The 27,351-nt window shown below is 38.1% G+C and overlaps 1 protein-coding gene across 2 annotated transcripts; it reads right to left on the reverse strand.

Moving 5' to 3' along the window:
• Window positions 1-2,260: 2,260 nt before the first annotated feature.
• Window positions 2,261-25,402, reverse strand: LOC133616134 (zinc transporter ZIP13-like). Of its 2 annotated transcripts, none has more exons than XM_061975252.1 (10): window positions 25,155-25,402; window positions 20,801-21,163; window positions 19,469-19,576; window positions 16,979-17,121; window positions 14,266-14,385; window positions 11,558-11,647; window positions 8,290-8,340; window positions 6,600-6,732; window positions 3,028-3,127; window positions 2,261-2,947 (listed from the first exon to the last, which is right to left on the reverse strand). In XM_061975252.1, exons 2-10 carry the CDS (start codon window positions 21,123-21,125, stop codon window positions 2,878-2,880), a joined length of 1,140 nt encoding a protein of 379 aa, XP_061831236.1. In that variant the 5' UTR covers window positions 21,126-21,163; window positions 25,155-25,402; the 3' UTR covers window positions 2,261-2,877. The 2 variants fall into 2 exon arrangements, with proteins under 2 accessions (XP_061831236.1, XP_061831235.1); XM_061975251.1 differs by having other exon boundaries at window positions 25,178-25,401.
• Between the last annotated feature and the right edge of the window lie 1,949 nt (window positions 25,403-27,351).

Here is a 27,351-nt window from a genome sequence, read left to right on the forward strand (position 1 = left end):
CTGGGTGTTGTTGATAAACGGTTTTCGCCTTGCATAGGAGTTTTAACTTGCACTTACAGATGTAGCGACCAACTGTAGTTACTGACAGTGTGTTTCTGAAGTGTTCCTGAGCCCATGTGGTGATATCCTTTACACACTGATGTCGCTTGTTGATGCAGTACAGCCTGAGGGATCGAAGGTCACGGGCTTAGCTGCTTACGTGCAGTGATTTCTCCAGATTCTTTGAACCCTTTGATGATATTACGGACCGTAGATGGTGAAATCCCTAAATTCCTTGCAATAGCTGGTTGAGAAAAGTTTTTCTTAAACTGTTCAACAATTTGCTCACGCATTTGTTGACAAAGTGGTGACCCTCGCCCCATCCTTGTTAGTGAATGACTGAGCATTTTTTGGGAAGCTGTTTTTATACCAAATCATGGCACCCACCTGTTCACAATTTGCCTGTTCACCTGTTGGATGTTCCAAATAAGTGTTTGATGAGCATTTCTCAACTTTATCAGTATTTATTGCCACCTTTCCAAACTTCTTTGTCACGTGTTGCTGGCATCAAATTCTAAAGTTAATGATTATTTGCTCCCCTATTCCTTGTGGAGGGGGGGGGGGGGGGGGGGCACAGGTCCGGTGGCCATGGATGAAGTGCTCTTCATCTATGGACTGGACTCTCACAATATTATGTCAGACCCACTCGACATCCATTGCTTTCGGTCTCCCCTAGAGGGGGGGGGGGGTTACCCACATATGCAGTCCTCTCCAAGGTTTCTCATAGTCATTCACATCGACGTCCCACTGGGGTGAGTTTTTCCTTGCCCTTATGTGGGCTTTGTACCGAGGATGTCGTTGTGGCTTGTGCAGCCCTTTGAGACACTTGTGATTTAGGGCTATATAAATAAACATTGATTGATTGATTGAAAAAAAAAATGTTTACCAGTTTGAACATCAAATATGTTGTCTTTGTAGCATATTCAACTGAATATGGGTTGAAAATGATTTGCAAATCATTGTATTCCGTTTATATTTACATCTAACACAATTTCCCAACTCATATGGAAACAGGGTTTGTATGTTTAGTATTTAAGCCCCCATTTTGGTAAATGTTACAAACTCTTTGTTAGTTAGCGATAAAGACGTTCTCTGAATTGCTATGAATTCAATTCCCCTTTGTGTGGTTCCAATTCAACATCTTGAGATGCAGCAAATTAAATTAAAATTGCAGTTTTGTGAAGTTGTCTGTGTAACACTAGCATGATGGAGACAAGCAAAGTATCTCATGTTAAATATTTCAAGCTAATTTAACACCATGCTCTCGTGTCGAATGTTATTCATTCTTGTAAGGTGTGACTGAGGAAGCCTCCCACAGACAATAGGCACCATTACCGGCTGATGACTAAGAAAGGGGACCTGCGGTGGAGTCGTTATGGCAACAGAAGCCTGCCAAACTGTGCAGAAAAGGACCAGTGCGAACACCATCTTGACCCCCACCTCCCTTCATTTCCATATGACATTTCACAGATAAGAGTTTAGCAAGATTGATTTACATGCAGGGGACAGGATTTTGTGTGAGGTCGAATCAATAATTGGATTATTCCCTTTACCTGCTGTAGTCTGTGTACAAATACGACATACCGCTTAATTGTAAGTAAAATCAGTTGATTTGAAGATTATATTTGTTTTAATTTAAAATAAATACAGGTGAACTTATGTTTTCGTAGACCTTATTTTTTGTGATTTGATTTTAGACATTTTCACAAAAATGTTTTCATATAGCGCTCAAACATTGTGCGTAAAACAAAAATCGGTTTGCCTGTGTCTTATTTTGTTGAATTTAGTGCCCAAACAAAAAAAGTTAGTGACATTCATTTGCTTGTTATGGAGTAAAACTGCAAAATAAGCTACCAAGTATGAAGGTGGCGTCCACATGGAGCTCTGGGCCTTCATTTCCCCTCATCATCGTCTTTGCCAGGAAGTCTTCAATAAAAGGTAAAAGTGATGTTAAATATTCCTTCATCCATCTTATTCAACAACTATATTTGTTGCACTGGTTTTCTGCATGTAAGATTAAAATAATTATATTAATATTTTTTGGTGTCTGGAACAGATTAATTGGATTTTCAAAATAAGTCTATTTGGTTTTACAACTCCGTCTTTGTCTGACCATTTTCAACGGATTACTAACAAAAACCAAAGTATGACTGTATAATCGCTAATGCGAAGGTGGTATTTTATAGGTTTGTATCAAGTTGGAAATAATTGTACATTAAACCCTCTTTACATTGTTTTATTTTCTTTGAGAACATTTTGGGATAAAAAGAACACCAACCAGTATCATGAATAATACTGTAGCTGTTTTTAGCAAAACAATCCTGCTCAAAAGGTGCAATTATGAAAATAGGTATGTAGGCACACACACACAAATGACATGTACTTTGGTGTAGCTCTAACACGAGTGTAATAGAAATATTGGCACTTATTCCCTAACAAAAGACAATGCTGGAGTGGCAGAGGTGCCAAAGTGACATACTGTATGCTGCGTGTCTTCTTTTTAATAAATATGCAGATGCTACAATTGCATCCAATGCTTAGGTTAGATGCAAACCTACTGGATGTACCTCTGTAACTATATGTGCAAAACAGGATTGTCAGATTTACATGGTAACAGAAATCCATAAAAAATATATCTTATTTCCTTTTATATATAGGGCTGGCACACTGTCAAAGGTCCAATAAAAACGTCTTGTCATTGATTGATAAAGTGCCATTTTAGTCATGTATTTAAGGTAAAGCTTGATGACTGTCTATGGAGATGGATTGTTAGCGGTCAGGCAACAGATAAGACCTCCATAGTGTTCCTACTACGGCAAGAAGAGTGTTTCTCGAAGTTCAAACAGCAGACAGAAGACCCATAACAGCCACACCGCAGAAAATGAGCAGGATCTGGAGAACAGAGTGTCTGCAAAACAAAACCTTGATGCTCACAGTCTGCACAGTCTCAAAATAGTCTGCTGATGGTCAATGTAGTTTCTAGCATACCTGAAACTAGACTCCTCGAGCAGGTCAGGAACCACATTCACCAAGGCAATGTAGAGAAATCCTCCAGAAGTGAAAGGAAGTATCCAAGCAGTGGCATTTTCTGTAGATGGTACATCAATACTGAAGCTTGTGTGATGTTTGACAGCATATACAGTAAGTACAGTGGTACCTCTGTTTTTGTTCTACCCTACTTCCTGTATGATTAGGTATTTTTAACGAAAATCTTTGTCGACATTTTGCCCTGGTTTTTGTGCACTGTCTCGTTTATCGTAAGGCCAAACATTGCTCGGAACAAACTAGTCCGTTTGCTCGCAAGTCATTCACATGTTGGCATCTGTGCTTTTTGTTCATTGAGTACGACTAAAAAATAAGTCGACATGGGGCCAAAGAAAGTTACAAGTTTCAGCACTTTGACAAATAAGGTGAAAAAAGAACTTAATGGACTCATATTATGCAAAATATATACATAGATTTTATATATATATATATATATATATATATATATATATATATATATATATATATATATATATATATATATATATATTTATGAAAACATTTTACTTTGTTCAAAATGAGCCGTTAGAGATTTACCAACAATTGTAACGTAGGATAATTTGTTATGTCGGCGGATTAAATAGTAGACTTTGAATGCAGTTGCAATATAAGCTACAGTGGGATGCCTATCTACCAGTGACGTGCAGTCACTAGAGGCAGGTGAGGCGGCGCCTCACCTGCCATCATGGAAAGAAAAAAAATGTAAAAAGAATAAAAAATAATTAAATTGTTATATGTATCCAGTGATTATACTATAAAGTTATTTTCCATTTAACTTCACCAGTTTTAGATTATTTTTATTCAAAATCGCTGAATTTTCACATTTGCCGTTCAAATACTGAGAAGAGACGGTGCGGTGAACAGCAGCCAGTGGAGGCACGTCACTCAGTGCCTCAACATGGATTCCGGACTCGGCTAACTGCTGGCCTGCTATGCAGTGAGACTGTATTGCTATATGAACTATATTATACATTGCCATAGTTTAGTTAGCTGAGGTATATAATGTACAGTGTATTTTGTCAACAACTGTATGTGTGTAACGTATTTCTTGTGCTGAGCGATCATAAAACGGCTGCAAAAGACGCACTGGCTGAGGCTCCAGTAATCCCGCCACCTGCACCCTCGCCGTAGAATTGTTATATCAACTAAAGCCCACACTTAAACTTTCCACGTGCAAGATTGAATCTATTTAAAAAAAATATTTCATAAGAAGCCAAAAAGTGCAAAAACAATAATGTTCGTGTTGGAGGAGTTGTGAATGACTGCAGGGCCACAACATTAGGTACACCTGCAGACTGCAGGTGTACCTAATTCACAACTCCAACACGAACATTATTGTTTTTGCACTTTTTGGCTTCTTATTAAATAACTTTTGTGACCTATTTTCATGGGCTTTCCTCTTTGTGATGTTAAGTTCCTGTTATGCGCTGTTATACAGTATATGCCTTGAGCTCTTATTTTGAAGGCGCTAAGAGCGGAAGTGATGTCACTTTGCTGAGGTTTTTGAAAGAAGGTAAATAAAGTGGTCCCCGTGTAAACTGGAGCCTCCGTGTCTGTTATTTTGTAGTTTCATACAGTATAGGCTACCCTCGGTTACACTTTTTTAAATAGATTCAATCTTGCACGTGGAAAGTTTAAGTGAGGACTTTAGTTGCGGCGCATGGACTTAATTTCTAAGTAAAGGTAAGACCATAATAAAGTTTTTTTATTAAATGTGCTTTTTTGTGTGCTACAGTTTGTATGTGTAAAGTTAAAGTTAAGTTAAAGTACCAATGATTGTCACACACACACTAGGTGTAATGAAAGTTGTCGTCTGCATTTGACCCATCCCCTTGTTCACCCCCCGGGAGGTGAGGGGAGCAGTGGGCAGCAGCGGCACCGCGCCTGGGAATCATTTTTGGTGATTTAACCCCCAATTCCAACCCTTGATGCTGAGTGCCAAGCAGGGAAGAATGCTGGTATGAGCTTTTAAACATAACCCGTTAACTGCTGCCAATCAAATGGTGAATAAGATACTCTTTAGGGTTTATATGTTTGTAAATCTGACTGTGATGAAGTCAGTGCCTCACCAGCCATCAACCTCACCGCACGTCACTGGTATCTAGGGAGTAGTCTTTGCCATTAGGCTGAATGTGCAAGTCTTTTTTTACATAAGGGCTGCAACAACTAATCGATTACATCGATTAAACTCGATTATAAAAATAGTTGGTGATTAATTTAGTCATCGATTCGTTGGAGCGCATTTTTTTTTTCTCCCAATTTTTTTAATTTTTTTTATAAACCTTTATTTATAAACTGCAACATGTACAAACAGCTGAGAAACAATCAAAATAAGTATGGTGCCAGTATGCTGTTTTTTTTCAACAAAATACTGGAAAGGATAGAAATGTAGTTTGTCTCTTTTATCCGATTATTAATCGATTAATCAAAGTAATATTCGACAGATTAATCGATTATCAAATTAATCGTTAGTTGCAGCCCTATTTTACATCCTAAAAAATGTTTATACTGTAAGTATTTTATTCATTACGCACCAGCGGTTTGCTTGTTACATGCATCTTAGTTGTAGTTTTTATTAGCTAATGTGTAGGTTGTCATGTAAAGTCGCAAATGCAAGCCAGTAGCATGCCTATGGCGCATTGAGCTAGTGGAGCCTTACTTTACGTTCAAGCGTTTTCTATCAGGCATACTTGCTTTGTTGGCATGGAAAATTGCAACATTATTTAGAGGCAATCCGACTGAGTCCTCTCTGAAGGCTGCTTGAGTGATTGTTTCACTGGCCGAGTCTGTAACCGGACGTGACGTCACTTGCAACAAAACGTATCAAAATATGAGACCGTTTGATCTTATGTGAATCGATACCAGATAGCACCGACAAAATTCAGTCGGTACCAATTGATAATAACCATTTCTGTACTCATCCCTAATACTTTGCTTTGTAGCACTGAGAGACATATGGCTTTCATTTCAAGCCTCGGTTCTGGAGTTTTTCTTCTTCGCTTTCCTCTCACTGTACACGTATATGTAAGGTTGGATGCTAAAATCCTTGCTGTTGCCATTTATAATAAAAAGTAGATTTTAATTTGAACTTATAACATTTTCAGTACTTGGCAAGAAGCCTACTTCAAAAACGACAAAAATGTTTGACATGGTGGAGAAACAGACTCAGTCAGCTGCAGGGGGCATGGCTTGGAAGAGTTGATTTGCATCTAAAAAGAAAGTTTCCAAAACGACTCGTTTTCAAGAGAGACTCATAAAGGGGCTTGAAGATTTATCTGTAAAGCAACATTTGTGCGAAATCCGACAAAGTACCACCATTACAGGTTATGCATACCACAAATAATGTCTAAGATGTAGATTAGCATAATAATATGCCCCCTTTAAAACTAACTAAAAACTATGACTAAACTCTATATCAGTGGTTCTCAAAGTTTTTGCTTTTAGAACAGATTACAAACAAAAACCGAGGTACCGTTGTACAGTATATATAAATATAAACCAAGAAAAGATGTTACCTGTGCCTTCTGGTGATTGAGCACACAATGCGAAACAGGCGCCCAGGACACCAACTAGTGCAGTGGATAGCTGCAGACGAGCAGCACTCCACCGGTCGAATCCAGCTCGCAGCAAAATGGCAAAGTCCCCCACCTGAGAACAATTAAACAGTCTTACACAACTAACACTCATGGTATATGTAAATTTAAAATCAAAAACTATAAAGTTTGGAAAACAAACAAACAAAAACACAACAGCAGTAACAGCTGTAACTGTTTGCTTTGTGAATGTGAGATGTATAGATACTGCATTGCCAATATTGACATTGATTACAATATGTTATAATTATGTATTATTAACAGTCGTGGTCAGATGTTTCATATGCTCATATGGGTAAAGGGATGGGGACCGAGACTCAGTTGCATGATGGCACCGGTGCCAGCGTAAGCAGCAGTACCCACACCGAAAAAAAGAAGAAGTTATTGGAGGGAAGACACACCATTTTTAAACCCATTACTGCCCTTAACACGTCAACAGCAGCCCTCATAAGAAAGTGCTAAGCTATCCAGTAGTTACAACAACAACAACAGCACAGCACTTCCTTTTATGTACCAATGATGGTTACGGCAAGCAAGGTTGCATTTACGAACCCCCGGAATTATGAGCATCATTATGAGCATCAATAGTACCAAAGTACTAAAGTATTATCCATGTTCTGTATTGCTGCAATAATTATGACAATTTGATGTGGATTTTATTTAGTTTTTTATCTACAAGAATAAAACATTTTTTTTCTCTTTTGATAAAAATGGAAAAGCACACCATCCAACCCCAAAAGGGACAAGTGGTAGAAAATGGATGGATGGATGGGCAGGTTTTCCATTTTTTAAGAACCAATTCAGGCACTAGCACAGTTTTTCAAATACCGATTTGGAACCAGTATCGGTTAAAATGTAAACAACATCCATATAGGGATAGGCGATATGGCCAAAAAAAATCTATATCACGATATATTTTGCAGCCTCTTGCGATCAATTTCTCAAAATTAACATAAATGGTTCACTTTCTATCTCTGACAGAAAATGATTGGTAAATATGGATACCTGCTCTGCGAAGACCCATGAAATCCCATGTGGTGTGCCTCAAGGCTCAATCTTAGGTCCTATTATTTTTAATACTTACATGATTTCACTTGGCTCTGTCATCAAAGTTATGCTGACAACACACAGTTGTATATTTGCTTGCTTTCTGATGACGCAAGACCAATTAATACTCTTTTTAATTGCATTTTAGATAATAAAGCCTGGATGACATAACTTTTTACAGCCTAACCAGGACAAGACTGAAGTTTTAGTCATTAGCCCTAAGGCCCTTAGAGAGAAACATATCAAAACGACAATCATTGTATTTAACTCCATCACTACAAGTGAAAAAACTGAATATTCTTTTGCACTGAATTTGTATACAACACATTTAAAAACACAGAATTTTTTCAAATGCAAAAAAAAAACCCTTTTGAAATAAAGACACAAATCAACCTGCATAAGGCTGTCTCTTCCGTGGTCCAAAATAAATCTGGCATTCAAGTCTACTTTGTGCAGGTAAACTTCTGACCACAACTGTAAAAATACTGAGTTCACATATAATGATTCATTTAAAGACAGCTGAATTTTAAGACTTTCACAATTTTTTATTTATTACAAGTCTCACCTCATGTGGAATTTCATGAAGCAAGATGGCAAAAGTCGTCAGGAACCCAACCTGCAGATAAATTCAAATTCCCGTCACAAAACTCTGTATACAACAAAACATCTTACAATTGTAGTTTTAAAACATTTGTAAGCCACAGAAAAAATGGCACACTCATAAGCACGTGCTTTGCTGCAAGAGTTCACACTAAAACACCTGTGAAATGACGCGTGTATGTGTTTGGGACAGCTCGCTAACTTCCTCCCTGGCACATAGAATCATAGTTCATGCTGATAGTCTTATGTCACACCAGCTGGACTCCTCCATGGCTACACTTGGCAGAATGCTCATCTACTGGATGGATACCAAGCACTGTTATTGCTGAATTGCTCTTCTCTAAACAAACAAACGACTTATGATTCGAAAATAATCTGTATTGGGAGATTTTGCAAAGCACGATTGATTAGAATTAAGTGTTTGGTTAATTTAATTTTAGACTATTTAAGTGAGTATTGAAGTTTGGAACAGCTCACACTTTCCCATCAGTACCAAACATGGATATGTCTAAAGAAAATGTTGAGTATTTAGTTACAAAATTGTAATATTACCTTGCTAATAGTGGAACGTTTGTTATATCATTATTTTATGATTTTCAAACGAAACATAACGATTTGTGGACTGCTTTTCATCAAAAGTGATGGTAGCATCAGGTCCTGAAGGTAAAAAATAAAATAAATAAAATAAAAAGTGCCAAAGTTGTATACTGTATATACACCATAACATGTGTTACAAGACAATCACATTGTACTGATAAGTCAAATAAAATGTAACTTGTCTGTTATATGATGTAGAAAACAATGCTGAATTAAATTGCATTTAAATAAAAAACTGTGAAAATCAGTATGTTCCCTAAATGAAATATATCTAAGATGGCCTTGCACAGCAGACTGATAGCTACAAAGTAGGGGTTAACAATTATTAATATTATATTATATTATATTTTTGAACAATTTGATTCAAAATAATCCAGTGAGTTGAAATCAATTCAAAGTTTAAAAAAATATATATATATATCAGTGTGGCTGTGAAATAAAAATATTGAATACTGCAGGTGAAGTTTCCTATATTCCTGTAATTTCTTGTAAGAGAATTCGGTAAAAAATTATTAAAACAAGCAAGTAAACAACAATTAATGGTCAATGTATTCCCATCTTATTTGAATAAAGTGCAACCAACACTTTAGGTTGAATTAATAAGAGGAAATATTTTCTGCTCAACAAAGACATTTGCAACAAAAGTACAGTAACCAATATTTTAACAGTAGATCTACCTGCTACATCTGCTTTTGTTTTTCAACATTAATGCAATATTAATATAAAGAATAGAATAAATTAAGTGCAAACAAATATTTTCAGGTTAAATGAGCAGTAGTTTGACCTGCTACTACTCTTATTTTAATAAACACGGACCATCGTAAAGACATAACGGAAGTGACAACGGCAACAGACGAACCCAATGCAAGAGGGTGTAATGAACAAAGTTGAAAAACTAAGAGAAGTGTGACCACTTTTCAGTCATAAATGTTTTTATTTATTCCATAATGCTGACATACTATGTTCATTACAGTGTTTTTAAGCTTCCGTCTCAATCTGGTTCGCCGGTGAACTTGCTCCGCTGTCACTTCTGTTTTTTCTGTCGCATCCTTTGCAGCTTAAAGTTGAATTGTGGCTTCAAATTATTGTATTGTGAAAAAAAAAAAGTCTGCGGGCTATAGAGCGTTTTCTATTCGGGCTCCAGTACTATGGAATGCCCTCACGGTAACAATTAGAGATGCTACCTCAGTAGAAGCATTTAAGTCCCATCTTAAAACTCATTTGTATACTCTAGCCTTTAAATAGCCCCCCTGTTAGACCAGTTGATCTGCCGTTTCTTTTCTTTTCTCCTCTGCTCCCCTTTTCCTTGAGGGGGGGGGGACAGGTCCGGTGGCCATGGATGAAGTGCTGGCTGTCCAGAGTCGGGACCCGGGGTGGACCGCTCGCCTGTGCATCGGCTGGGAACATCTCTACGCTGCTGACCCGTCTCCGCTCGGGATGGTGTCCTGCTGGCCCCACTATGGACTGGACTCTTACTATTATGTTGGATCCACTATGGACTGGACTCTCACAATATTATGTCAGACCCACTCGACATCCATTGCTTTCGGTCTCCCCTAGAGGGGGGGGTTACCCACATATGCGGTCCTCTCCAAGGTTTCTCATAGTCATTCACATCGACGTCCCACTGGGGTGAGTTTTCCTTGCCCGTATGTGGGCTTTGTACCGAGGATGTCGTTGTGGCTTGTGCAGCCCTTTGAGACACTTGTGATTTAGGGCTATATAAATAAAGATTGATTGATTGATTGATTTCTTGGTGTTGTGGCTTTTGCAATCGTGCTGTAGCTGAAAGTTGTTGTGTTGTAATTAATGATATTGTCTTGTGGCGTTTGCATTTGTTATGACCTTTCTCAGCCACCGTAGCTATTAGTATTTTCTTTTTGATGACACCACAGACGGGGCAGACAGACCTAACGTTTAACGTCCTTATCATTAAAAGTGCTAAAATTCATATAAAATCTGCTGTTTTAAAATCCAATGTTTTCTTTTTTCTAGTTATCAATAAAATCCATATATTGCCTTTTAAAATGATGTTGGATCGATACCTATCTTCCGTAAAGTCAACTTGCCAAGTATATCGATCTTGATATATACTTAAACCTTAGGAATATAAATCGATCTATTGATATATAGATCAAGCGTTACACCCTACTATAAAGCTATAAATCCAAGGAGTTTCTCTGGTGGGACACAATTTACAAATATCTCTCTGACTAGATCTGAACAATCTAAGTCTATAAGCATTCACTGATGAAGCCTACTTGGATAAGAGGTGGAACGCCTTCTTAGACAAACTGAACAGTCCAGTTACAATCAATTGAATGCCCTGAGAATACAATGACAGGATGAATGACAACATCCATAGACATGTTCTCTGACAGGATCTTTCAAAAAAGAGAGGTAGAATTTCCGACTATTGGATCTTATTGTTTGTGCAGGTGTTCTTAACATTCTGTACGGCTATTAAAGTGAGACAAATCACACTAAAACATCAGTCAAATTGATTGCAGTTTCTAAATGTACATGAATATGTGACCAAAAAGACAATAACAATTATCACCTAATAATGAAAAGCAACTTTCATGATTGTATGTACTATAGGTTTTTGAATGACATACACACATCGTGCAGCTCACCTTTTTACTGACAAGGAAACTCCCTGCAACGGCCAGTCCATGGGTGAAGTTGTCAATGCAGTTGGCCAGTAAGTTTAGGTAGCCACTTGTCTGAAATATAGTCAAGTTCATTACAGAATCTGACATGACGAGAAAAAACAAGCCTTTATAGCTTTAGGACACCAAATGATTTAGTCCTGAGCAGATTGGCGACTGCACTTTAACAATTATAGATTGTTGGGGGTGGTTTTATACAAAACACAGATGTAATCAGTCATCAACCAATTTTGGTTCCACATTTCCATTTGCAGTGTTAAGAGTAACAGCGGTACAAAATAACGGCATTATTAATGCAAGTTTTGTTTTCCAGTAACGGGTAACCTAAATACCGGTAATTCACTTTTCAAACGTTAAAATGCCATTAGAGAGAGTGAAATGTGTCGCGTTATTGTAGCACACATAGTCTTGGCACTCTTTTTTTGACTTTATTCCAACCTTAACACGACCAACAGCAGTGGCCGGTTCCAACACTGTATAATATTTCTCCAACTTGGATGCTGTCCCTTTATTCTCTTGAAAGGTACAATACGTCCAAGACTAAAGTGTACACGTATGTTATGAGTAGGGATGTGACGACATTAACGTGTGTTATGGTTTTTGTGAGCAAAATTATCACGGTTATCATTATCACAGTAAATTAAATAAATGATAAATGGGTTGTACTTGTATAGCGCTTTTCTACCTTCAAGGTACTCAAAGCGCTTTGACACTACTTCCACATTTACCCATTCACACACACATTCACACACTGATGGAGGGAGCTGCCATGCAAGGCGCTAACCAGCACCCATCAGGAGCAAGGGTGAAGTGTCTTGCTCAGGACACAACGGACATGACGAGGTTGGTACTAGGTGGGGATTGAACTAGGGACCCTCGGGTTGCGCACGGCCACTCTCCCACTGCGCCACGCCAGTAGGGTTGAATGTGCTGAAAAAGTACTTATACACACACATTGAAATCTTTTAACCAATGTGTATTTTTCAAAGAAACTACAATAAATGAACACAAAATACTTTCTTGGCCAAATAAACATTAAATATTGTTCTGATTATTAAGAGCATATTTTTATTTGAGGGTTTAAATATGTTTATCTTCCTTTTTAATTTGTAAAAGTTTTAATTTTTTTAATTGATAAAGATTGTTCATAAGGGCAAATTGAGTGATCCCTTGGCTTCATATCCGATTTATCTGACATCACGGGAGATCATTTCCTGTTGTATTTTAGTTATTAAAAAAAAAACCCACCTCCGCCTGTCGTATTCCTTTGAGTATAGATCGATCACTCTGTCTAAGACAGCACAGCCTGTATGTGCGATGTACACAATTGAATATCTTAGTTCCTAAGGCAGCAATGTGTTCATACACATTTATAGTATGTCATTTCTTAATGGTGAAAGACGTTAAAGTCTCTTGTGTTCATGTTAGCATCTAAGCTAGCTAACGATCTAGTGCTGGACAGTCCGTGAGTGTATCAAAATGTGGTTATCAATCATGGCTTTTCAATAGTTTTAATCTAAAACAGTAATACTAACCATCAGGAGTTTTATCGCAGTTATCGTTATTACCATCTATCATTGCATCCCTAGTTGTGAGTAACTCTAAATACATGAAACATCTCAACGGCACACTCCAAATGTTTTAAAATGTATGTTTTTTTTTTTAAGTAACTAAATTAAGCGTTTTTCTTTGTAACCTAGTACTATTTTGACAAAAGAGTAATTTTGTTGCATTGTTCAATTAATGATTTATGGAAAGTAACTAGTGTCATATGTCTAAAGACCCAGTTTAACTTTAAGGTAAAATGGCCAAGCCAAATCCATTTATGGATAAATATAGTGTTAGTTTTTATTTCTCTTTGTGGAATCCTGTTAATCCTGCAGTATGGCACATTGAATATGAACAATGGTTAAATATCAACTTTTGAAGTGGTTCTAAAGTCATGAACCCCTTTGAGAATTTACACTAACTTTTCAACCAATCTGTGTGGTGTAATATATTTATCGAGATGTTTTTGTTGCAGACATGCTGTATGACATAGACTAAGTATTATTAAACTTTACAGTAAACAATCTAAAATGAACCAACATGTTAAGAAACTCTGATCTATTGCTCTGTTTAAGAATGCGTCCTTCAAATAGCAATACTTGCTGTTTCACTGGTGTTGGTTTGTTGCTTTAAGACTGGAATGTGCTGGAAATGCATTTTTCCTCATTTATTGATTAGCATTTTCTCTAGCTTACATGTAGCACACAATCGTTTTTTATTTAGAGTTGTGACAATGCTGGATTGACGCAAAAGTCCCAGGCAGTAATATACTGTGCTTTTTGAGATACAGCCCAAAATTTCATGAAGATAAATTGGTATATTGCAAACAATGTATATCTACAAACATGTCTGATGCAATGATGTAAAGACTGTTAATTACAACATTGGCTGTAGAGTCATTACATATGTTATATTGCCGACAGTGTAACAATAGAATCTCCAATTCTTATTGGAAAATTATTACAAAACGTCAACGCGTGTCCCAGAACAGATTGTGCTTTACCTTGATACATTTGTTGAGCTACACAAAAAACACATAGCATGCGTTGGCAAGTTTCATCACAGCAAATAGTTGCTGCCTAAAATATAAACATGGAAATGCCAGCGTACAATACATACAGTACCTTGACTTTGTCTGATGTTCCCTGCAGACTCTGTTGCTTTGAGGATTTCTGTGAGTCAGTGTGTGGCCCATTTCCACGTAACACAACAGTATTTCCGCTATAAACTGAATTTGAATGTGTCTGTGGAGAAAAACAAAGATTGAAATGCACAGCTGCAATCATAGACCAATAACTACAAAACCCAAAACCAGTGAAGTTGGCACGTTGTGTAAATCGTAAATAAAAACAGAATACAATTATTTGCAAATCCTTTTCAACTTATATTCTATTGAATACACTGTAAAGACAAGATATTTAATGTTCGAACTGAAAAACTTTTTTTTTTTTTACACTAACATACAAATAATCATTAACTTACAATTTAATGGCAGCAACACATTGCAAAAAAGTTGGCACAGGGGCATTTTTACCACTGTGTTACTATACATCACTTTTCCTTTTAACAACACTTGGTAAACGTTTGGGAACTGAGGAGCCCAATTTTTTGAAGCTTTTCAGGTGGAATTATTTCCCATTCTTGCTTGATGTACAGCTGAAGTTGTTCAACAGTACGGGGTCTCCGTTGTTGTATTTTACACTTCATAATGCAGCACAAAATTTCAATGGGAGAGAGGTCTGGACTACAATCAGGCCAGTCTAGTACCCACACTCTTTTACTACGAAGCAATGCTGTTATAACACAAGCAGAATGTGACTTGGCATTGTCTGGCTGAAATAAGCAGGGGCGTTCATGAAAAAGACGTTGCTTGCATGGCAACATATGTTGCTCCAAAACCTGTATGTACCTTTCAGCATTAATGGTGCCTTCACAGATGTGTAAGTTACCCATGCTTTGGGCACTAATATATTCTGGCTTTTGAAGTTTGCGCCTATAACATTCCGGATGGTTCTTTTCCTCTTTGGTCCAAAAGACACGACGCCACAGTTTCCAAAAACAATTTGAAATGTGGACTTGTCAGACGACAGAACACTTTTCCACTTTGCATCAGTCCATCTTAGATGAGCTCGGGCCCAGCAAAGCCGGCGGCGTTTCTGGGTGTTGCTGATAAATGGCTTTTGCTTTGCATAGAAGAGTTTTAACTTGCACTTACAGATGTAGCGACAAACTGTAGTTACTGACAGTGGTTTTCTGAAGTGTTCCTAAGCCCATGTGGTGATATCCTTTACACACTGATGTCGGTTTTTGATGCAGTACCGCCTGAGGTATCGAAGGTCACTGGCATTCAATGTTGTTTTTTGGCCTTGCTGCTTACGTGAAGTGATTTCTCCAGATTCTCTGAACCTTTTGATGATATTACGGACCGTAGATGGTGAAATCCCTAAATTCCTTGCAATAGCTCGTTGAGAAATGTTGTTCTTAAACTGTTCGACAATTTGCTTACGCCTTTGTTCACAAAGTGTTGACCCTTGCCTCATCCTTGTTTGTGAATGACTGAGCATTTCATGGAAGCTGCCTTAATAATAATAATAACAATAATCCATCCATCCATCCATCTTTTACCGCTTGTCCCTTTTGGGGTAATAATAATAATAATGGATTTGATTTATATAGCGCTTTTGTAGACACTCAAAGCGCTTCACAGAGAAGTGAGAACCCATCATTCATTCACTCCACATTCACACCTGGTGGTTATACCCAATCATGGCACCCACCAGGTGACCCAATTAGCCTGTTCATCTGTGGGATGTTCCAAATAAGTGTTTGATGAGCATTCCTCAACCTTCTCAGTCTCGTGCCACTTGTGCGAGCTTTTTTGAAACATGTTGCAGGCATCAAATTCCAAATGAGCTAATATTCGCAAAAAATAACAACGTTTACCTGTTCGAGCGTTAAGTATCTTGTCTTTGCAGTGTATTGAATTGAATATAGGTAGAAAAGGATTTGCAAATCATTGTATTCTCTTTTTATTTACGATTTACACAACATGCCAACTTCACTAGTTTTGGGTTTTGTTCATGAAAATGCCTGTTCAAATCAAACCAAAAGACTATTACATTATTGTCTTATAAGGACCTGAAACTGTTTCACAAATATATCTTTCATACAACATGAGGATGCCCAGACTGGTACCAGGACTGAGTAAAACCCCAGGGACAGAACAGATTTGGAATTTTAACTAATTATTGCATTTCACTGTAGCTGAGATAGGAAGAAACACATGTAAAAAACAAAATATATATATATTTTTAAATTTAATGAATGTGAGTGTGAATGTTGTCTGTCTATCTGAGATGGCGACTTGTCCAGGGTGTACCCCGCCTTCCGCCCGTGTGCAGCTGAGATAGGCTCCAGCACCCCCACGACCTCGTAAGGGACAAGCGGTAGAAAATGGATGGAAGGATGGATGTTTAAATTATATTTCATGGTAGAAAGTGGGATGAGGCGACATGCTATTTCCCAGTGCTCAAGGTAGTTGAAATGTTCATTAAATATGCAATTAGATCAAAATGCAGGTCACTTTGCTTGGTAACAAATATATATTTTATAGATTTGAGCATCCATTTATTAATTTCATTTCTTTGGGCGCAAATGCCCATATAGTTTTTTGTGACTGACAATGTTGACAATGACAAGGTGTACTGTGAAAGAAATATGCTATCCGTCAGTTACATTTAAGCAGGGAATACTTTTTACAACATAATTTATTGTATTTATCGTGTTTATGTTGTGGCTGGTGAATGTAATCATATGCAAAATCATTCCATAACTTACAGCAGAGTTAGAATTCAGGTCTGAATGAGATGGTGCGTCCTTCTGGCCATCTTGGTCTGGGAACATCTTCTCCAGGAGAAGGAAGGCCAGCAAGCCAATAATTACCCAGAGGCCCTGCGTCATGTAATGCTTTTCTTTATGGGCTGTATGGGTTAAAGAGACATTTTATTTAGACTTTTATAGTAGCTACAGGTTTACAATATAATAGGCATTATGTGACTTGTACTGAAACAGAACAGTAACTTCTTAATGGTTCTATGTTAAAATGCCATGGAATTGTATCACTTTGTGTGCTCAAAAATACAAGATTGCAAATCACTGACTATCATTGACTACTGTAAAATACAACTTTCTGCTGGTTTGTTGTGACTTTAATTTTATATTAGTGATTTTGTTACTTATACAATTTTTTAAATTATTGAATTACTTTTCTGTTCCGTACAAACAAAAAGGTATCGTTTTTGGACACAATGTGTATGTTTTCCTTTTTTTAAGTACCAACTTGGGCACCATTTAAGCACTATTTCAAAAGTACTGATTTGGAACCGTTATTACATACCGGTAATATGTAAACAATACCCAAACCTACTGAGGTTTCCCTCCAATTGTGCAAAGTTTTAACGTGTGTTATGCGTTCGTTGCATAAACGAGCATGACCGATTTTTATGGATTTAACAAAAGCATTTGACACAATTAATCACAGCATCTTAATAAACAAATTAGAAAGGAATGAAATCAGAGGGTTGGTTTTGAATTGGGTTAGAAGCTACTTAACCAACAGGAAACAATGTGTGAAGATAGGCGAACACACTTCTACAGAGCTGAAAATATTTTGTTGGGATCAATACTTGGACCAAAATTGTTCAATCTTTATATAAACAACATCTGTAATGTTACAAAGGACTTAAGGTTAGTATTATTTGCAGATGATACAACTGTGTTTTGTTCAGGAGAGAACAGACAAAAGCTAATACAAATAACAGAACTGAACTGAAAGAATGGTTGAGAAGTCTACCGCCAAAGAAGAAAAAAAACGTTGGTCCCATGCTGAGGCTACAGAGGTAAGTTGCAGTTACTTTACTGTTGCCCCCCTCACTCTTCTTTGTTTTATTGATTTCAAAATTGTTTTTCAGACACCATTCAAAGTCTCCTTACTCATCTTTGCACTGCCATGTGCGTTGATCACTGACCGTATAGCAACCTGCACAACATTTAGTTAACAATCAGCGGTTAAGGTAATGGAGCATGTGCGGTTTAAAATACATTGCGTTATTTATCTGCATGCACACAAGATTAATGTGAAAATTGTTGTGATTAATTGCAGGTGTCAAAACATTTGGCAGACTTATTAACAATTAGGTCTGCAACTAACGACTATTTTGATAGTCGACTATCGACTAAGAGAGCTGCCTTATCGACCAACTACCTCGGCTAAAAAGATAGTTCAAGTTATTTTTTACACAACTCCGTCTCTTGGTTGTCTATCTATCTAGCTAACAAGCTAACTAGTTTACGGAGGAGAGTCGGAGACTGCATCATCCAGATGGCTGACATGCCTCTGCTTTAAATGTTCCCGCCTTACAAACTTGATGCCATGAAAAACAAAGTCTGCTTAGCAAACAATTTTGTTACATCATATCTTTGATGTGTTTAGTCTTCACTGTCGGTGTTCTTCCTGTGGTCATAGCAATTCTTATTTTCCTATTGCTCGGCAGTCACCAGTCAACGCGCATATTTTCTTTTCCGTATGGATCGATTTTTGTCGACAATGTCGCAGTATCATTTACCCCTATCAACAACCCTACAACATGTCGACATAAACAGACCAACTGTTCAAAAGAATGAACCTCGAATTGTATGTCAATGTCTGCATAGGCACACGTCTTTTAGTAATAAGAACATGGTGGTCCGAGGCTTGATAAATTTGGTCGACATACACGGGTTGTCGACATAAATGGTTACACTGTATCGACATAATGAAGGTCATGTGTAGAGGTGGCAATCTTTGGGCACCTCACGATTTGATTACGATTATGATTCAGGAGCTACGTTTCGATGAAAAATCGATTATTGATACATCTTTAAGTTATGTATATTTACGCACTTTTAGATTTAATTTTGTTTCACTAAATACGTGTTTATCACTTGCAACTTTTAAAAACAGTGCATTTGTAATAAGAAACAGGTAAATTAATTCCCATTACATATATTAACTTAATAGAAATGTGTGCAAAACTGGAACATAAGTGCCCTATAATAAAGGAGCTGGTCGGCTCTCTCGGTGAGGTGGCCCGCTGCACTCAGCCAAATTTTAGAACTGTCTACAATAGTTTATTTACAATAAATAAATCAATTATCAATTATTGGCATTTACTAATCGATTTTATAATCCTCCATGTACGAATTGCGAGGCATCTAAAAATCGATGATTTCCCCCACCTCTAGTCGTGTTTCTCAAAGACATAATGACATTTATAGAAAGAAAACTACCTGAGGAATCAGAGAGTGCCCATGCTTCAGGGAGGAGGTGAAGGAATACATCACCAAGAAGACCACCAATTGCAAAGCTCAAAAGCTGCTTCAGCTTCTGGCATCCAGCTAGGAAATAATAAATATCAACAATATGAGTTATTTCATTTTCTTCTCTCTACAAAAAACATTCGGTGACAATAACATGATCCAATCAAATGCAACTCAAATAAGTTATGTCTTAACTCAATCTAGTGTTAAATGATCAAGCAATTATTATTCTTTTGCACCTACTCTGGAAATTACTAACCTACAGTCAAGATTGCATTTGAAAATCAAAAGGCCAAAAATACATTCATGGTACTTTGGGTGGGGACACTGAAGAGGCCACAAGCATCCAGCTGATTTAATTGCAGTCTGATTGTAAAAGCAAAACTGCACTTGTAGGAGACACATTATTTGCCAGCCATATCCCTTTGGACATTTTTATAACTGCAGTTTACTCTAGCCAAGTCTTAGCATTATCGCTAGTTGTCTATTTTTGAAATTTTTCGTCTTCCAGCTGCTGTATTGCTATCATGGACAGGGTTATGGTAAACCTAATATCAGCAGTTGTTTTACAGATATGTTTTTGTATCTAACCAGAACACATCAGAATATGTTGCACGCTCACTGACAAAAAAACTGATTTAGGTTGATCGGTACAGTAAGGTTATAGAAGTAGGCCAGGTAGCCAAGCAGCCCCCTTGTTTGCTGATAATGTTTTGAACAGGGTACTGTAGCACTGGGGGTTTACCAATGGGTCACGGCAGTGGTTCCCATAAACTTGCAATTATTTGTGGCGTCAGGAACTGGCCAGGAAGTTTGGTGGGAGCTTGTCAAAGCCATAAGGCATGCATTTATTTTCTTAAAAAAGCTTTAAAAAATACATATATTTAAAGACAAATCTGTGTTATTAGTTGTTAATATCAACATATTATTTTATTGTCACGTTACATTATTTTGCTGTATTTTGAAATTGTTGCTGCTGATTTTATTACAACAATTTAACACAGGCTACACTTTGTACACCCCAGCCCCCTAGAAAAGTTGGAATTTAGTTTGGCATATAGGTAAACAATCCTTTAAATTTGAGATGAAAAACTTGGATGTTTATTATTAGTCTCCACAATAAAGTTACTGTAAAACTAAGCACCCAAAGGAAAATATATAATGTACTCATGAAGTGCATATGCATACCATAAAGGATGGAGGTTGGCAAAATTAGCATTGCGATCGTTTAAAACTTGCACATGTATAAACGCTGGCACAGATCAAAATCAAAACCTTCAGATACAAGTGACCAGGTCCTACCTTCTGTTTTGAGGGCTGCCCCAGCTTCAATGGGAATGATGAGCAGAGGAAAAATCCCAGTGAGGCCTACAACAACTGATCCCGCAAGGGACAAGAGCCAAATATGGGTGCGCTCACTAGCTAGGAAGTCTGCTAGCACCTGGAGGCCTTGGAGATCATCTGTGAGGTTAGGGCCGGGTCTTGCAGCTGTGGCTGTAGCATGAGCCATAGCAGTTTGTGTAATCTTCTGGCTTAATGACCCCTTGGAGGTCAGCATCAACAGGATGACTATGATACACAGAGCAGCAACAGCCCAGGTGGGCCTGTGACAGCCTTCAGCGTTCATCCGTCCCACGGACCAAAGACCACTTGTAACCGGTAATCCTGTATTAAAAGATACACACAATGAGCTTTTATTTTGACAATATATCTACACTCTGTGCTAAATCTGCTGGATTTATTGTCTTGCTGGAAGCCAGGATCCTCTGTATTGGACATACATAAATGGGCTATTGTTTTCTGAAATGTGTCACTAGTACAGAAGCAATGAAAAAAAACCTCCATTGCACTTCTGTCAGGATGATACGATAATGGCTGATTGATAACTCGAAAGACAAAACTTTGTTTTTACAACAAAGGGTCAGAAAAAAGTAAATGTATAGGACAGCGCTGAGAAGAAACAAATGATATTCATTGAATTAAAGAAAGAAATCATCAAGAACCATGACATAAAGGTGTTTTTGTAGCCAACTAGCTTAAACAGCATGGATATAGCGCTTTACAATATGTATTTTACACATTATATCCCGCCCTGTTACGGTTTTTCGTATGTAATGGCAACTGCGTACATACATAACACATTAGCTTGGGGTGTTGTTAGCTAATAATAGTCATTTAGATAGCTAGCATTAGCTGTCAATAAATGTATACTCTATTATAACATCAACATGACTGCAAATTGTTCATTGCTTCGCTTGCACTGCTTTTGTATGTGTAGACGAGACCGGGTGTGTGACCGTCGTAAACACCAATCATTTTATTCGGGCCGGTAAAAATTTTTATTTCATCAACTTTGTAATTGTGAAAAAATTGTCAAATAAATGTGCTCTGTTAAACTACCGGTGGCAACATAAGCTAGCGGTGGTGTTCTTTGTGTATATTGTTTTTTTTTGCAAGTTTACTGCGAGGAAGTTACGTGGCCTGTCGAACATGTAAATTGGTATGTTATTCTTATTTAGGTATGAAAATGAATTTATGTTATGCAGTCATCACTATTTAAATATTATTGGACCAAAATATTTTTCTAAAGTAGCACATTTGTTATATTTTGTTACTTATTTTATTCATACAGTCCTGCACTGAAGTTCCTACCTGTTGTTTCTGTACATACGAATACATAACGGACGAGGGTTGAAAAGAAAAGATGAGTGTGGCGAAGGATTAAGAGCCGTTTGAAAAAAATCCAAAAAACTACCATACTCTCAAGGTGACTTTTCCGAGCACTCATTTTAGTTCTCTTCTCACTCCATGCAGAGAATCAACAGAGAGACAGCGCAATCAAACTTGATAGTTTATAGTGTTACACGATTGGCTGTCTAGCGTGTCCCTCCCATTGCTCACTGATCACTTTCTGTTTTGCTAGAGAACCAGACCGTGAGTGCCCTTGTTCATGCAACCAACCATGCTTCATTCTTTCCAGTTTCCTCCAACAAAATACCTATATACATACAGTACAGGCCAAAAGTTTGAACACACCTTCTCATTCAATGCCATTTCCTTATTTTCATGACTATTTACATTGTAGATTGTCACTGAAGGCATCAAAACTATGAATGAACACACGTGGAGTTATGTACTTAACACAAAAGGGTGAAATAACTGAAAAGTTAAAGTCAGACACACGCTAGGTGTGGTTAAATTACTCTCTGCATTTGACCCATCCCCTTGTTCCACCCCCTGGGAGGTGAGGGGAGCAGTGAGCAGCAGCGGTGGCCGCGCTCGGGAATCATTTTCATGATTTAACCCCCAATACCAACCCTTGATGCTGAGTGCCAAGCAGGGAGGTAATGGGTCACATTTTTATAGTCTTTGGTATGACTCGGCCGGGGTTTGAATTCACGACCTAACGATCTCAAATATGTTCTAAAGTCTAGTTTTTTCAAAATAGTCACCCTTTGCTCTGATTACTGCTTTGCACACTCTTGGCATTCTCTCGATGAGCTTCAAGAGGTGGTCACTCGAACCTCCTCAGTGGCCTAGTGGTTAGAGTGTCCGCCCTGAGATCGGTAGGTCGTGAGCAACGTTCCCTCTAAGGTGCGCGCCTGCGCAATTGTGCACTGCTCAAGCGTCCTCTGCGCACAGCAAATATCAAACCCATCTGAATTCTAAACAAAAATAAACACATTTATTCAGTGTAATTTTGCAATGCAACTCTGAGTGACAGTGACAACAAGCGACCCTAACGGTGTTCGTCAACACCGTTCAATTATTGTAACGTCTATCGAGATGCTTCGAGGACAGGAATTATATTGATCACTTTATTGAGCAAAACTGTTTATATTCGGCCATGACCACACCAAAAACATGAGTAGGAAACTTCTATCTCGAAAAACTAGTCATTTTCTGCCGTACAAACCAGGCCAAAACCAACTTGTCATCTGTCACCAACACGCATACCACCAAGCCACTGGTGCGTTTATGGCCACACAAAAAGTCGGACAACTCAAACACCACACAAAGTTACACTATGACTCCTCAGTCATACGTGTGCTTATTTTACTGTCATTTATTATTAATGTTAATTTATTGATATTAATCATGGAATGCTGTTACTAGAGAAAGTTACAGGATTACACACTTCATCCTATGCTTACATTTCATTGTGCAACATGAGGATGTTTAAGGGGAACTAAATGTGATCTCTGAAAGGGGTACAAATGATTTCCAAAGCAGGACCCCCACCCAGACATATTGTACAATACTAATCCATAGCTTATGAAAAACAAGATTTCTTTTATTTTCATTGCAAGTGGGCCAAATCACTAATATTACAAAATAATCTCATGAAAATGACTCCTGTCATTTGAGTGTTATTATAAAAGATTGGTTTGAGACAGGTGTGATGTTGCTCACATGTGCTCCACTGAATGCTCAGGGAGTTTTTGTGTTTGCTCAGACACATGAACAATTAGAGGGAACATTGGTCGTGAGTTCAAACCCTGACCAAGTCATACCAAAGATTATAAAAAATGAGACCCATTACCTCCCTGCTTAGCACTCAGCATCAAGGGTTGGAATTGGGGGTTAAATCACTAAAATGATTTTCGAGCGAGGCCACCGCTGCTGCTCACTACTCCCCTTCCCTCCCAGGGGGTGAACAAGGGGATGGGTCAAATGCAGAGGACACATTTCACCACACCTAGAATGTGTGTGACAATTATTGGTACTTTAACTTTAAATGGTTTTCACTTCACAGGTGTGCCTTATCAGGGTTGATTAGTGGAAGCACCCATGATTGTCACACACACACTAGGTGTGAATATATATATATACATATGGAGCATATTATTGAACACATTTTGTATTATTTTTGAGAAAACATTATTGAGCACATTTTTTATTGATATTAATAGTGTCTATCCCAAAAATTATTGATATTGTTAAGTCAACTCTCCAATAACAAAACATATTTAGGTAGTCTCAATTACTCTCCTCATTTTCGTGATTTGCAAGTGGTCTCAGAACATAACCCCCCAAATAGCAGGGGTGTGCACTACCGCATTTTTCCATCGAAACTATTTTAGGGTGTTTGTGTGATGTTTTTAAAAAAAAAATGTAGTTCTGTTGTGTTTTCGCCACTGCCAGCCACCTTAAAACAATGGTACAAGTAAGATGGAATGGAAAGTGTTCTAAATGTAAACAACACAAGTTTTCAGAATAAGTGTTTGCTTTCAAGTAGCATTTTTCCGTGAATGAAAGTGGCCATGCCTCTGAGAGGTTCACAGAAAGGTGACAGTAAGATAATGCAGCTTCTCACACACTTATAGACAAAATACAAGCATAGACGCATTGCAGATTAGTAAAATATGTCCATGAATTAAAGTTAGAAGGGTAGTTTGATTGAGCCTCACTCATATTAAAAATAAAAAAAAATAAAAAAGTTTCCGCTGGAGTTAAGGGAAATTATCTTAAATAATTTATATTTTTGACCCTATCATTCTAAACTAGCTCTGACGCATTTGCACTTAAAGTGTTAGCATGCTAGCATTAGCGCGATGGAAACACTTGCATGCTAATGCTATTAGCATGGAGGCTCAATCAGTGCACGTCAAGAGACAAGTGACACATTGAACTAAGTTGCTGCAGCGACACATACCCGCCTTATCCCTGGGCAAATACCTTGTGGCTTAAGCAGGGTTCGCACCGGAGTGTCCCTGCCATCCAAGCCGACGAGAGGGAGGCTGACTAGCGCCGCAAACTGTCAACACTCCCGGCGGGCAGCTGACGGCAGGAATGGGCCAGCTGCAGCTGCCTGGCTCTCCCTCCTCTTCCTCCTCCTTGCAGCCACGTATGAGGATCTGGGAAGGGGAAAAACTGCTCAACCAGACAGGAAGTTTGGGACGTGGATGATCACACTGCTACTAAAAAAAAAATGCGCATGTGATTTTGAAGACATGGCGGATTAGTCAAACCTACCGTTGCCAACTCCATGGGGGAAAAAAAATAAGGGACACCTTGCAGGGCAAGTCGACGTAATTTATTTTAGCCATTTTTATTTGTGTGTTTAATTCAAGGACATTTATTATCATACCAGCACATGAGATGGCACAAGGCCCTAGACCAGGGGTGTCAAACTCAATAACAGAGTGGGCCAAACTTTAAAACTGAACAAAGCCGCAGGCTAAGGTTGAACAAATTAACCTTTTAATAAGGACCCAAAGAAGTTTTGCATTGAACAAGCAAGGCTTATATAAGTTAAAGTACCAATGATTGTCACACACACACTAGGTGTGGCGAAATTATTCTCTGCATTTGACCCATCACCCTTGATCACCCCCTGGGAGGTGAGGGGAGCAGTGAGCAGCAGCGGTGGCCGCGCCCGGGAATCATTTTTGGTGATTTAACCCCCAATTCCAACCCTTGATGCTGAGTGCCAAGCAGGGAGGTAATGGGTCCCATTTTTATAGTCTTTGGTATGACTCGGCCGGGGTTTGAACTCACAACCTACCGATCTCAGGGCGGACACTCTAACTTTATAGTGACATGCAAAATCGAGTTTCAAATAATAATAATAATAATTAAAAAATATCAATGGCAAATCAAATACAATTTAAATAAAAATATTTTCTATTTGCAGCCTTCTGAGGTAAATATCAACATTAACTTTTTCCACAGGCTAATAAATTTGAAAATAAAATAATTAATAAACCAACCATTCAGGACTTTAAACTGCTCAGTTTGCAAAACACTGATCTAATCTGATGTGCCCAAGCCAGATACCTGCTATCTTTTCTTGGATGCTAGTTCATTAATGTCAGGGCTCAGGCTTTGAGCTGAGGTAACCTTCATTATCGAACTAAGGTGTTCATCAGTCATTATATCTCGTCCACCCGGACCACAGCCGTGTTAAATGCACTGCCTTTAACGTACTCTACGAGTTAACGTCACGTCCGCTTTTCATCCATTCTAATGTTGTTCAGACCCAGTCACAAGATATGTGCGGCTTCTGTATGCACACTCAAGTGAATGCAACGCATACTTTATCAACAGCGATACAGGTTACACTGAGGGTGCCAGTATAAAAAACTTGAACACTGTTAGAAATATACGCCACACTGTGAATCCACACCAAACAAGAATGACAAACACTTTTCGGGAGAACATCCGCACCGTAACACAACATAAACACAACAGAACAAATACCCAGAATCCTTTGCAGCACTAACTCTTCCGGGAAGCTACAAAATACACCCCCGCTACCACCAAACCTCCCCCCCCACACACACATCTTGTAGCGTCCCGGAAGAGTTAGTGCTGTAAAGGGTTCTGGGTATTTGTTCTGTTGTGTTTATCCGAAATTGTCCATAGGCATTAATGTGAGTGTGAGTGGTTGTTTGTCTATACAGTATGTGCACTGCGATGAGCTGGTAATCAGTCCAGGGTAGCCCGAAGTCAGCTAGAAAGCATTGGTACCAACTTTAAAGTCAGAAAAGTAGTTATTTGCTGTCCTAAAAGTCGCTAGATGACCTCATTTACATAATTGATTGCAAATTGAAAAGATGAATAAAGTATTGAGAGAGAAAAAAAAAAGTCAGGAGTGGACTTACCATTTGGCAAACATAGTGAGTTGCTTGAGACCAAAGATTTCTATGGGGCCCCAAAACAAAAAAATATATTAATGACGTTATATTCTATTTAAAAAAAAATCTGTATATTTTGTCTTAATTTGTGTGCTTCAAAATATGTATCAATCATGATCAGTTTTGACAACTCTTCCCCTCCATCTCACAGAATGGACTATTCCATGCTATCGCACGTGCACAGACTTAGACTTAATTCTGGAAGACAGACCA

The sequence above is a fragment of the Nerophis lumbriciformis genome, linkage group LG15, assembly GCF_033978685.3.
Source record: "Nerophis lumbriciformis linkage group LG15, RoL_Nlum_v2.1, whole genome shotgun sequence".
In the NCBI taxonomy this organism is placed as follows: Eukaryota; Metazoa; Chordata; class Actinopteri; order Syngnathiformes; family Syngnathidae; genus Nerophis; species Nerophis lumbriciformis.

What these genes read in the sequence shown, in the direction of transcription:
- LOC133616134 (XM_061975252.1), bottom strand. Translation starts at nt 21,125, where the DNA reads ATGAACGCTGAAGGCTGTCACAGGCCCACCTGGGCTGTTGCTGCTCTG. An exon ending in GAACATCAGACAAAGTCAAG is followed by an intron (nt 11,648 to 14,265) that starts GTACTGTATGTA and finishes ACTATATTTCAG; the next exon opens with ACAAGTGGCTACCTAAACTT. An exon ending in GTTTCCTTGTCAGTAAAAAG is followed by an intron (nt 8,341 to 11,557) that starts GTGAGCTGCACG and finishes ATTTATCTGCAG; the next exon opens with GTTGGGTTCCTGACGACTTT.